The sequence below is a fragment of the Diabrotica virgifera genome, chromosome 8, assembly GCF_917563875.1.
Source record: "Diabrotica virgifera virgifera chromosome 8, PGI_DIABVI_V3a".
Taxonomy (NCBI): domain Eukaryota; kingdom Metazoa; phylum Arthropoda; class Insecta; order Coleoptera; family Chrysomelidae; genus Diabrotica; species Diabrotica virgifera.
Genome location: NC_065450.1, coordinates 22117161 through 22130420, shown reverse-complemented (window position 1 = coordinate 22130420; position 13260 = coordinate 22117161). Strand labels below are relative to the sequence as shown.

General features: G+C 32.4%; 1 protein-coding gene across 4 annotated transcripts in view; it reads right to left on the bottom strand.

Annotated features, from left to right (window-relative positions):
• The window catches only part of LOC114333317 (poly(rC)-binding protein 3), a 754646-nt gene that overhangs the window by 63023 nt on the left and 678363 nt on the right, over nucleotides 1–13260 (bottom strand). The window contains exon 11 of one of the 4 annotated variants that reach the window (XM_050658847.1): nucleotides 2593–4351. The exons of 1 other annotated variant lie outside the window; for it this stretch is intronic. In XM_050658847.1, coding sequence (XP_050514804.1) covers nucleotides 4003–4351 — 349 coding nt within the window. In that variant the 3' untranslated portion in view covers nucleotides 2593–4002. Of the gene's footprint in view, nucleotides 1–2592; nucleotides 4352–13260 lie in introns of those variants that run through there. 2 more of the 4 variants (XM_050658846.1, XM_050658848.1) reach the window with 2 other exon arrangements.

The window sequence follows — 13260 nt, the reverse complement described above, 5'->3', positions numbered from 1 at the left end:
ATTTTTTTGGTTAAACAACTACGCAAGTTGCTAGAGAAAAAGCAAAAACTGTTCTATAATTTTTTTTCGAAAACTCGATACTTATTGAGTTATTCGTGTTTGAAAATTGTCCATTTTCATTGAAATATAACACCTTTTCAAACGGTTTTTTGCGAATACCTTAAAAACAATGCATCTAACTAAAAAAATTATATAAAACATTTTTGTAGCTCATAAAAAAACAAAGAGATTCGTTCCTTCTTCAATCTTCTAGTTATAACACAAAAAGAGATATGGTAGGTAAAAAGAGTTTGTTTTTTTGGTGCATGCTCAAAGCAGTGTATTCAACTTGAAATAACAGAGAAACGGTCGATTTTATGTATATAATTCTACCAATACCTTTTATTGTGCTTGAAAAGTCCTTTCAAATAAGCAATACTAAATGTCGATCACATTCAAACTAAGCGAGATATGCTGCAAAAAATTGATGACTAACGAATTTTAAGAAAAAAATTGAGAAGTATATTTTTAACCCCTCACCCACAATAATTTAAATGCATCGTTTTCCTTCTACAATATTTTACTACAGTGTTATTTTTATGTTCAAAAAGTTGAGCGGGTTTAAAATGAACGGTTTTTGAAAAAAATAAGATCAAATATAGAGCGCATATTTAAATTTTCTTAAAAATCTTCTTTTTCTCTTTGTTTGAAAATGATAAGACATACTGTTATAAAAAATAAAATCAAAATGTTTATCTACAAGAAACCTTAATTTTTGTATGGCATCTTTTTTTGGCATCTCTTATCATTTTCGAGTTACATGGAGAAAAAGGAAGATTTTTAAGAAAATTTAAAAATGCGCTCAATAATTTGATCTTATTTTTTTCAAAAACCATTCATTTTAAACCCGCCCAACTTTTTGAACATAATAAGAACACTATAGTAAAATGTATTGTAGAAGGAAAACGATGCATTTAAATTCTTGTGGATGAGGGGTTAAATATACTTCTCATTCTTTTCTTAAAATACGTTAATCATCAAATTTTTTACAGTTTATCCCGCATAGTTTGAATGTAATCAACATTTAATATTGCTTATTTTAAAGGTCTTTTCAATCACAAAAAAAAAGTTATTGGCAGCATTATACACCTAAAATCGACCGTTTCTCTGTTATTTCAAGTTAAATACACTGATTTGAGCATGCACCAAGAAAACAAGTTTTTTTTCACTTATTATGTTTCAATGAAAATGGCCAATTTTCAACCAGGAATAACTCAAAAAGTATTGAGTTTTCGAAAAAAAAAATTATAGAACAATTTTTGCTTAGTATTAGGTTCTCTAGCAACTTCCGTAGTTATTTAAGCAAAAAATTTTCCACCTCCGAGAAGGGGTGGGAACCGCCCCCAAGACAAAAGCACACATCGGCATAGGGTAGACTTTGTTTCTTGGGCTATTCCCTACTTACTGTGAAAATGTCACGTAAATCGATATAGTAGGATAGAATTCGGAGCCACATACCCTCATTAACTGTCCTAACATAAAATTACAAAATTTGATTTTTTAGAACATTGAAGAAGCTTCAAAATGCCGATTTTTAAAAGTATAAAAGTCAATTTGTTGCTTCGCGAACTGAAAAAATAAGTGAAAATCGTTATTTGTTAATAACTTTTATTAAATCTAACGTAGAACTTTGGTGTTTCACCCAAAATTGTGTATTGGGGTACTTAACAAACCCTCAAAATATGAGACCGATCCATTAATTAGTTTAAAAGTTATAGCATTTGTTTATCCCAGAGATCTATTTTTTGCAATAACATAAGACAGAAAATAATGAAGATAGGGCAATTCTGCGGACGCCAAGTTAAAGTATAATACTTATACTATCAATATGTATTAGAAAAGTATAAAAAATGCTTATTATAGTCAAAAATCCTAATGCCAAATGTTTAAAATTTTGTAGTTTATAAACATTTAGAATAACTTTAAAAATATTGTCGATAGAAAAAATCTTTTTAGATATTCGCAAAGCTGGTTAACACGAATTTTTAAACAAAAAAAATGGCATATGTCAATCTGGGCCAAAGTTAGTCATGTTTTTTTTTAATTCCTGGTTAATTTGTTGATCATAAATTAAGGAACATAATTAACTCAATTTTAAAGAATGGGATTTGTATTTTTTGTCAAACAATTTGCACAAACATTATACCTTCACAGGACCCTCTACGAATTTTCAAAAATGTAGTTCAAATGATGACTAAGGGGAACCTCCAAATCCACCGAGTTTAAATACCGAACAAGCAATAATTTCAAACTACTAAAGTTTTTTATATCTCCGGATCTACTCCATGGATTTTGATATTTCTTTTTTTAATTTCTTTTCATTACAAATATACAATTTGTTTATAAATTTATTAATTAATAAACAGTCTAAATTGTTCAAACAATATTTGAAAAAATAATTTTCCTTAAAAAATCTATTTTTTATCATATGTAGTATCATTAATAATCATAGAAAAAGTTAAAGTCCACTTTAAAATAAATAAATTATTTTTAATATATAATTATTTATTGAAGATAATTTATTTATTAAACTGTACTTTAATTTTTTCTATGATTAATAATGACAGTATGATTAAAAAAAAGATTTTTGGGAAAAAAAGTATTTTTCTAAAAATTGTTTAAACAAGTTATACTGTTTATTAGTTAATAAATATTTAGACAAATTGCATGTTTGTAATGTACACAAAAGGTACATATAAATTAAAAAGGAAAGATCAAAATCCATTGAGTAAATTCCGAGATATACTAAAAAATAATAGTAGTTTTCAGTTGCTTTTTTTAGTTTTTGAATTCATGGATTTCTAGGCTCCCGGTTACCCTTTCACATACCATGACTAAAAACCATAATATACATACTATTTGAAAATTCGTGTAAAATACCAGCTTTTTGAATGTATGAAAAGATTTTTTCGATGGACAATATTTTTAAAGTTATTCTAAATATTTATAAACTACAAAATTTTAAAAATTCGGCATTGGGATTTTTTACTATAATAAATAATTTCTTTTCTTTTTTAATACATTTTGATAGTATAAGTCTTCTACTTTTATTCGGCATACGCAGAATTGCCATATCTTCAATATGTTCTGTCTTATGTTATTGCAAAAACTAAGGCCTCTTTTATAAACAAATAGAATAACTTTTAAACTAATTAATGGATGGGTCTCAAATTTTGACGGTTTGTTAAGTCACCCAACTTTGGGTGAAACACCAAAGTTCTACGTTAGTTTTATAAAAGTTATTAACAAATAACGATTTTCACTTTTTTTGCAGTTTGTGAAGCAACAAATCGACTTTTTAACTTTCAAAAATAAGCATTTTGAAGCTTTTTCAATGTTCTTAAAAATCAAATTTTGTAATTTTTATGTCAACTATTTGGCTTCTTAATGGGGTGCAAAAAATCGAAACAATCGTGTTTTTTGCACTAAATTGATAGTAATTAAAAAACGGCCCCGAACTCTAGACAGGAAACAGATAGGTTTTCTTCCTATAGGTCTATGTCTATAGTAACTAAAAAAGTTATCAGATACCTGGATAAATCAGTGTCCCGAACATGGTCTATTTTTTGCTTATTTCCCTGGAGTAAAGATATTATGGTGGTCCAAAGCATGTATACATGTCAGCAGTATTGATGATGCAATTGTATTCCGAAAACTTTGTGTGATGTAACCCGAAAGGGTTTTTTTAACACAATATACCTTTTATACAGCCGACTACAGAAAATTATTTTTCCTTGTGGATTTTTAACTTCCTGTTAAATGAAAATCCAGGTGTATAAGCAGAGCATGATTTTGTATGGGTACGTGTAAATAGGAATGCGGTACGTGCTAAAAAATAATCGCTCCATATTAATGAAACAAGACTTAACCTTGTAACACTAAATTAAAAAATTCTGTATAAAATCAATGACACGTTACACCTAATAATAGAAAAGTCAAAACGTAAATACTAGAATATGCCACCTAATAAGGATTAAACTTGTTTCTTTCATTCTTGATTCTGCCTCCTTCATTGCCACCACCGGGAGAACGCATGCGCGGCGTATAGCTCTTGTGGGCACGGTGGACACCTGTGGTCTGGATGGAGGGAGGACCGCCCCCTTGGCCGCTGAGTAGCTCCGTAAGCCCCCCCAACGCGGTAAGACTAGTTAGCGCGTTGAGGGCGCCAGGTTTGGCTAGCAGCTGCGCAATGGGGATGGCACTAGCCAGGGGAGAGGCGGCACTAGTACTGGAACTATTGGTGTTGGAGTTAGAGGACTGGCCGGTACTGGGAGAGTTTTGGGCCTCAAGGTTAGCTTTCTGCAACTCGACGCTAGGAAAAGACAAGAGAATAGGGATTGTTATTGTTAAGTGATGATTTGATAGGAATAAGTTAAGTCGGAATACAAGATAGTCTATAGGCGAGCGGTTTACCCCTACAAGCAGAACATCAACCGACTATTTTTTTGCATTTCTAACGCACCAAACCTTTTTTATTCGATTCTATATATTTTTCGTAATTGAAATGTATTTTGTTTTAATTATTTAATTTTTCCAAGTGGGCCGGCAATTGTAACAAATCACTTATACAAAAAAAGCAATTTCACCGAATTGCTTCGGAATCAATTTTTAGGCGTATCTCATCGAAATAAACGCTTTTACTCTCTTAATAATTTTATGAAAAATGTTTCCTTTTCGAGTTATTTGCAATTTCTTGTTGAAAAAATGCCTTAGTGATTTTTGGAATTTTTCTTTCTAAAAAACTACTAACTAAATTGCAATTCTAAGAAAAGATTTATAATCTTTAAACCTTCTAGTACACGCAAAAATATTTTGACAAGGATAAGTGGTATCTATTTTACTAAAAACATAGTTTTATATTTAAACAAGGATTTACGCACCGCGCGCCTGAATCGCTGCGACCGTTGATCACATTTAAGCTACACGGCAACGGTAGAGGCATTCGAAATAGTCTATGTTTTCAGCGATATAGAAACCATTGATCCTTATCCAAACATTCTTACTGTTTGCGCCAATATGAATATATATTTCATTTATTTTAATTCGGGAACGTCTTGGCAACACAGTTCTAAGTAAGCATAATCTTCTGTCCTTTATGTTAAATCAGTCAGTCGTTAACAGACATACAGTCGGAACGTATAGTACACTTTGACAATTTTAATTTGATTTTGTGTTTGTTTTCCGTGAGACAAATTGACGATACCAGACAACATATTTTCGGTAAGTTCCCTTCTTTTATCCCATCCTTCATTTTCCTTAATGCCACCGAAAATAGTGCTTCAACATTTAACAACACGAAGAAAATCTAAGAAAATCTCGGTAAGTTATTATTATTAAATTTTTTCCATTTGGTTTGCTAAAAGCCAAAACATAATTGGTCCTTCGAGCCGGATATTCAGCGTAGGTTTACAGTTTGCTTTGCTTAGTTTTGTATTATTAAATAATAATATTCTTATTTAGAAACAAATTGTTCGGTAAAATTTAATGTCGGCACGTATCGGAAAAAAAACTCTGTGATAACTTTTTGCTGATTTTTGTATTTGTATCGTTTTTGTTTCTCGGAACAACTTGGGCTTCGGGCGTGAAAGAAGTTAGGTTTTTAAATATTTGCGGTGTTGTCAAACGTGAATATTTTTCGACTCAATCGGTTACGGAAAAATTCGGATGTATGAATAAAAATTATTTTGTAAACAAATACTAAATTTGATTCACGGTTCTAAACAAAATAAATAGTTTGCATAATAACTGCCCGGAAGGCTTGTTTTTTAACAAATCTCTATAATTAATTAATTTTATTCAAAATTTATACTCAGACCTGGTTTGTTATATGCTACAGTTTTCTTAAAGTAGACTTTGTTTTTTTTCTGATTTTGCGGATTGATTTCAGTAACAATGACTACTTACGAAAGGCAATTTAAAATATTAACGGCTAAAAAAGAAACGCTTTATACAATCATTCAGACTTTATATGACTTATCGAAAAACTTAACTACGGATAACACCATTAAAAAATTCACAAACTTGTATCAGTCGATGGATTCGACAAGGACAGAAATTCTCGAAATTTTGGATGAAATCAACGCAGTCGGGTTTGACGTTGATGAAAACTATAAACCAGATTTTCAGGTGATGTCTGTTATTAACGAAATGTGTTGTGAAGCAAGGGCGGCTTATACAAAATTAAAACCAAGCACCAATATTGTAAATCCAACTTTACAGCAAAGTACACAACAACAGTGTAATGTACACAGTCTTTTGCCAAAAATCACTATTCCAGATTTCCACGGGGAAACAAAGGAATGGGAAACTTTTTATTCGATTTACAAACCATTGGTACACGATAATTTCCAGCTGACGGATGCAGATAAGGCTCGGCTTTTGGTTTCACATTTAAAGGGATCGGCCCTTAGTATTTGTGCGGGAATAGCTACTTCTGGGGATAATTATGATACGTTATGGAAAGCACTTTTAGAAAAATATCATAATAAAAGGTTGTTAGCAAACACTTATTTACAACAAATTTTTAATTTTAAATCCTTGCAATCGGAATCTGAAAAAAATCTAAACAGTTTTTTAGAAATCTTTGACGCCTCGGTTAATGCCTTAAAAAAGTTGGATGTCCCGGATTTAACGGATTTTATTTTACTTTATCATGCACTCTCAAAACTGGACAGGGAAACGGTAAAATCTTTTGAAAATCACATGCGCGGAACGGTTATTCCTACTTACACGGATTTAATTAAATTTGTTAAGGATCAAACAAAAATTTTGCATAATAGTGACTCACAAGAGGCTAGCTCCGGTGGCTATCATAAAAATAAAAATTCGAAATCATTTTTTGTAAGCCAGCATGAGAATAAAAACAATAACAGAATGCCTTTTTGTGTTTTATGTAAAAAATCGTCACATTTTTTGGGTAGGTGTGATAAATTTAAGGCTATGAATCCTACACAAAGGTACGATTTGGTAAAAAATAATAATTTATGCTTTCTGTGTTTTTCCCAGTCACATGGTGTAAGACAGTGCTTAAAAAGACCGTGTGCCCAGTGTGCCAAGAATCATCATTTTCTTTTATGCGCAGGAAAACCGGAAATAAGGGGCGCGAAAGAAAATAATCAAAATAATCAACCAAATTCTGGTGTCGGTATTCCAGAAACGGGTTCCAATAACCACAATTCGGGTTCAGTTAATTGTGCGTTTCAAAATTCTAGTTTTTTGAGTAGAAATCAGGAAAAAACGGTTCTATTAGCAACGGTAACGGTATGTGTGTTAAATAGTCCTTTACAAAATGCAACGGCGCGGTTTATTTTGGACAACGGTAGTCAGTGTAATCTTTTGACCACGGAATGTTGTAAAAAACTAGGTCTTAGATATACAAAAATTAATTCTTCGGTACAAGGTTTGGGACAAAACTCTCAGTCGGTAAGGGGAGTAACGGACATTATTATCGCTTCGCGTTTTGATCAGACTAAAAAATACGATGTTCAAGCTTTAGTTATTGATCATATTACAGATAAATTGCCAAAAACGAAATTAAATTTGCAAACTTTATCGGAATTTAAAAATTTACAATTAGCGGACGATAAGTTTTTTGAACCTAAATCAATCGATGGCATAATCGGTGCGCAGTTTTTTCCTATTCTTTTCGGCGGTAATCGGATTTTGAGTTCTTCAGGTTTAGGGGCGGCTTTAGAAACAACGTTCGGGTATGTTATTATGGGTCAGGTGGATACGGAATATTCCACTCCCATAAATTTGCTCACTTTAAGGGAAGAAACATCGATTGAACAAATTTTGACAAAATTTTGGGAATTAGAGCAGGTTCCAAAACGGGAAATTCCGGATTTAGACGCTATAGAATGTGAAAATATTTATAAAACCACGGTTTCCAGGGATATATCGGGCCGGTTTACTGTTGCATTACCTTTTAAAAGTTCACCAAAAAATTTGGGAAATTCAAGGGTTTCGGCGGAAAATCGGTTAAAAACCTTGGAAAAACGGTTGACAAAATCGGACAGCTTGCGTGCGGATTACAATAAAATTATGCAGGATTTTTTGGATCAAGGATACTTAAAATTATTGGAAAAAGAAGATTGTGACTTATCCTATTATATTAGTCATCACCCTGTAATAAAATTAGAGAGTTTAAGTACACCTATACGTATCGTATTGGATGCATCTTGCCCTTCAGACAGTGATGTCTCCTTGAATGATTTATTGCATAGCGGGCCTAAACTGCAGGCGGACATATGCACTTTATTAATAAATTTTCGGCTTTTTCCAGTAGCATTGAGTTCGGATTTAAAAAAGATGTTTTTACAAATAAAATTAGTACAAGATCACTGGCGGTTTCAAAGAATATTATGGAGATTTGATCCAAACGAGGAAATAAAAACGTATGAATTTACGGTGGTTGCGTTCGGTTTAAGGTCGTCACCTTTTTTAGCGCTACGGACGGTTCAGCAATTGATAAATGAAGATGGCAAAGATTATCCTTTAGCTAAAAAATATATTTCTTCGGGGCTATATATGGATGATTTTTTAACGAGTGTTCCGGACGAAATTGAAGCTAAAGAATTATATAATCAATCGGTAAATCTCTTCAAAGGTGGTTGTTTTGACTTAGTTAAATGGTCGACTAATTTGGACAATTTGTTATCAGAAATTCCGCTGGAAAAACGTTTACAAAATTCGGTTACATTTAAATCGGAGACTAAAGTTTTAGGGATGCAATGGGATCCGCAGAGGGATGTTTTGAACTATAGGTTAACCACCCCCGATAAAAATTGTACAAAACGTAAGATTTTATCTCTTACTGCAAAATGTTATGATCCTATTGGTCTGATTGCTCCATTTATTTTGCATTTAAAGTTAATGATCAGGGAGTTATGGCAACTAAAATTGGGTTGGGATGACTCACCCCCGGATACGATTAAAAAATCATGGGAAAAGGTATGCAATGAATGGCAAGATTTTTCAAAATTTGAGGTCCCTAGACATGTAGGAGCCATGAGGGATATTCCGATTATGATTTTGGGGTTTGCGGATGCAAGTCAAGACGGTTACGGTGGGGTAGTTTATTTAAGGGTTGTAAATTCTAGCGGTGAAGTGAGTGTGAGACTGGTTGCTGCAAAATCGAGATGTGCACCTTTAAAAAAGACCATGACCATTCCGAAGCTAGAATTATGCGCGGCTTTGTTGTTATCATCTTTGCTGAAATTAATATTTGAAAATTATAGCAAACTTACTCATATTTCACAACTAGTTGCGTATTCTGATTCGACCACGGTGGTGAGTTGGTTAACTTCGGCAAATACCAAAGATATTTTTGTAGCTAATCGAGTGCAGCAAATTAAAGAAAACCTTCCTAATATTTCATGGCAACATATTGAAGGTAAAAATAATCCCGCGGACTGCTTGTCAAGAGGGTTGACACCCTCACAATTAATAAATCATGAACTTTGGTTACAAGGTCCTAGTTGGATAAAATTACGGGAATCGGACTGGCCTTCTTCAATATTAGAATCGGATATTTCGGAGGTTAAGGTTTTGGTTATTGAGGAGGAGAAGCAGGGTGAAAAAATTCATCCCTTACTTGAATTGGTTGAACGTCATTCTAGCTGGCATAAAATTTTACGGATTACGGTTCGGGTTTTAATGTTGTTAAAATTAATTCCTGTGCAAAAATTAATTACGGCTACTGCGCTAAGAACAGCAGAATGTTATTTAATTCAGTTAATTCAGTTAAAACATTTTGAAACTGAAATAAAAATGATAAAAGAAAACAAACAATGTAAAACACAGCTTAAGAAATTACGGCCATTTTTACAAGACGGTTTACTTATGGTGGGGGGACGACTTAATAATTCATCCCTTAGTTTTTCGGGAAAACATCCACTAATTTTACCGGGAAAAGAAACGTTAGTTGAACGGATTGTTGATTTTTATCATATAATTTATATGCATACGGGGGCATATTTGCTTGAAGCTTTATTGCGTCAAAAGTATTGGATTCTTGGGGCAAGAAATCTTATAAGAAATCGGGTTTTTAAATGCAATCGTTGTTTTAGAAATAAACCGAAAATTTTGACACCGCTCATGGCAGATTTACCGGTATCGAGGGTTACTGCTACTAAACCCTTTTTACACGTAGGGGTTGACTATTTTGGGCCAATAAATATTACATTAGGTAAAAAACGTAATGCGGCGGTTCATAAATCGTATTGTTTATTAGCGGTTTGTTTAAGCACAAAAGCGGTTCATTTAGAATTGGTGAGTTCTTTAAGCACACCACATTTTATGCAAGCATTTAAAAGACTTTTAGCAAGAAGGGGCCCATGCAAGGTTTTGTATTCTGATCAGGGATCATCTTTTGTTTGTGCGAAAACGGTTTTAAGTGAAATTAATCGGTTTGCTAGTTCGGAAGAATATCAAAATGCACTATTATGTGAATTAAATTTGAACGGTGTGGAATGGAAATTTATAAGTCCACAAAGTCCGAGTCACGGGGGTCTTTGGGAAAGTAATGTAAAGAGCGCTAAGTCGCATCTCTATAAGGTCATAGGGGATCAGTTGTTAACATATGAAGAGTTAAATACTCTATTAATTCAAATAGAGGCAATCTTAAATTCGAGACCTCTTTGTCGTCGACCAACTGATTCATCTCAAATATCGGTATTAACTCCATCACATTTTTTAAATTTAACACCGTTAGGAAGTTTGCCGGCCGACGATTTAACAGATTTAAATATAAACCGGTTAGATAGGTTCCAGTTAATCGATCGAATGGTGCAAGATTTCTGGAAAAGGTGGCGTTTGGAATATTTGACTACCTTACAAACTAGAGAAAAATGGAATATAGATTTGCCTAATGTTAAAATCGGAACGGTTGTTATTTTAAAGGTAGACAATGTACCTACACTTTGTTGGCCGTTGGCCATTGTTACTGAGGTTCATCCGGGTAAAGACGGAGTTGTTAGAAATGTTACTGTGAAAACTTCGAAAGGGACATTTACACGACCAGTTTTGAAGTTATGCCCTCTTCCGAATCAATAAATTTACAGTAATATCTTTTGTATATAGTTATAGGTATTTTTCATTAGAATTTATTTATTTTTTTTCGATTATTTTTTTTTTGAGTTACGGTAATTAACTCTGAAAATTTTGGTATATTAATTTATGCCTGGTCCTTTGAGTATTTATTTGGAACTAGTTTTTTTTATTGTGTTTTCGGCACAAATTGCATACAGATTTGGCTGAAAAATGGGTTTTTCAGGGCGGGGGCTATGTTTGCGCCAATATGAATATATATTTCATTTATTTTAATTCGGGAACGTCTTGGCAACACAGTTCTAAGTAAGCATAATCTTCTGTCCTTTATGTTAAATCAGTCAGTCGTTAACAGACATACAGTCGGAACGTATAGTACACTTTGACAATTTTAATTTGATTTTGTGTGTGTTTTCCGTGAGACAAATTGACGATACCAGACAACATATTTTCGGTAAGTTCCCTTCTTTTATCCCATCCTTCATTTTCCTTAATGCCACCGAAAATAGTGCTTCAACATTTAACAACACGAAGAAAATCTAAGAAAATCTCGGTAAGTTATTATTATTAAATTTTTTCCATTTGGTTTGCTAAAAGCCAAAACACTTACTTGTACTTGAAGGTCTAAATATTATAAAGCTTTTTGTAGGATTACAATTATTCATTTAGTCGTTTTTTAGAAAAATAAATCTCAAGAAATAACTAAGGCACTTTTTTAACAAAAAATTGCAAATAACTCGAAAGGGGAGCATTTTTCGAAAAATTACCAAGAGATTAGATGAGATACACCTAAAACAATTGATTTAGAAGCAATTCGGTGAAATTGCTTTTTTGTATAAGCTATTTGTTAATAACAATTGCCGGCACACTTGGAAAAATTTAAAAAATACATTTCAACTTAGAAAAAAATATAGCATCGAATGGTTTGGTGCATTAGAAATGCAAAAAAAATTAATCGATATATTCTGCTTCTAAGCGTTTTTTGAGGGGTAAACCGTACGCCTACTAGTCTAAGATCTGAATCTAGGTCGACCTTCGACCATCTGTTTACCAAACGAAATATTTTTTTAATAAATTTCATATGTATATAGACAAATATATGTCTTGCATGTATTGCCTATTAAAATATGTTCATAGCTACCCTTAAGGGGGTGGGGCGTAGGGTTTGACATCAACATTTCAAACACATTTTTGTGAATTTTTTATTGAAAGTATGGTAGAATTATTTTATTTTTAAACTAAATAAACATATTCAGTACAATTCAAAAAATATTCAAAAAATATTGAAAGGAAAAATATTGAAAAATAAGCCAATGCCAGCAAATTTTTACAGACACATAAAAAAATGGATTTTGCGGTGGACATCAGAACTCGGTCATTGAATCATGTGAAATAAAAAATTCAAAAAGATTTTACAAGCTTGAGTTTCTTGAGGTAACACTGTCGAGTCTTTTAGTTTTAACGCTTTTTGACTTTTTGGTATCACTCAGAAATCAAAACAACGAATAATTATGCAAAAAAGGGAGACTCAACTACTTGATCACTCGACCTGAAATTTTGTATATATTTTATCAAGACATTTCGTGAGGTAACGCAATCGGCATATTTTTTTAATGCTTATTTTTTGTTTAATAATAATAAATATGTTGATTTTCACCCTTTCTGCAAAAAATTTCGTTATTTTGACTTCTGAGTGATACCAAAAAGTAAAAAATCATTAAAACTAAAGAAAAACTCGACAGCGTTACCTCGAGAAACTCATTAACTATTTTTTTTTTATTTTTTGTGTCACATGATCCAATGACGAGTTCTGATGTCCACTGCAACATCCAATTTTTGAGTGGTCTGTAAAAATTGGCCAACGTTGGCTTATTTTTCAATATTTTTCTTTCAAATTTGTTTTTAATATTCTTTGAATTGTACTGAATATGTTTAATTAATTTAAAAATAAAGTAATTCTACCCCACTTTCAAAAAAATTCACAAAAATGTGCTTGAAATGTTGATTTCAAACCCTACGCCCCCTTAAGGAAAGCTATGAACATATTTTGATAGACAGCCATGCAAGTCGTAGTTGTCTATGTATAAAATTTAATAAAAAAAATGTTTCATCCGGTAAACAGATGGGTGAAGATCGAGCCAGATTCGGATCCCGTACTATTAGGAGCCAGAT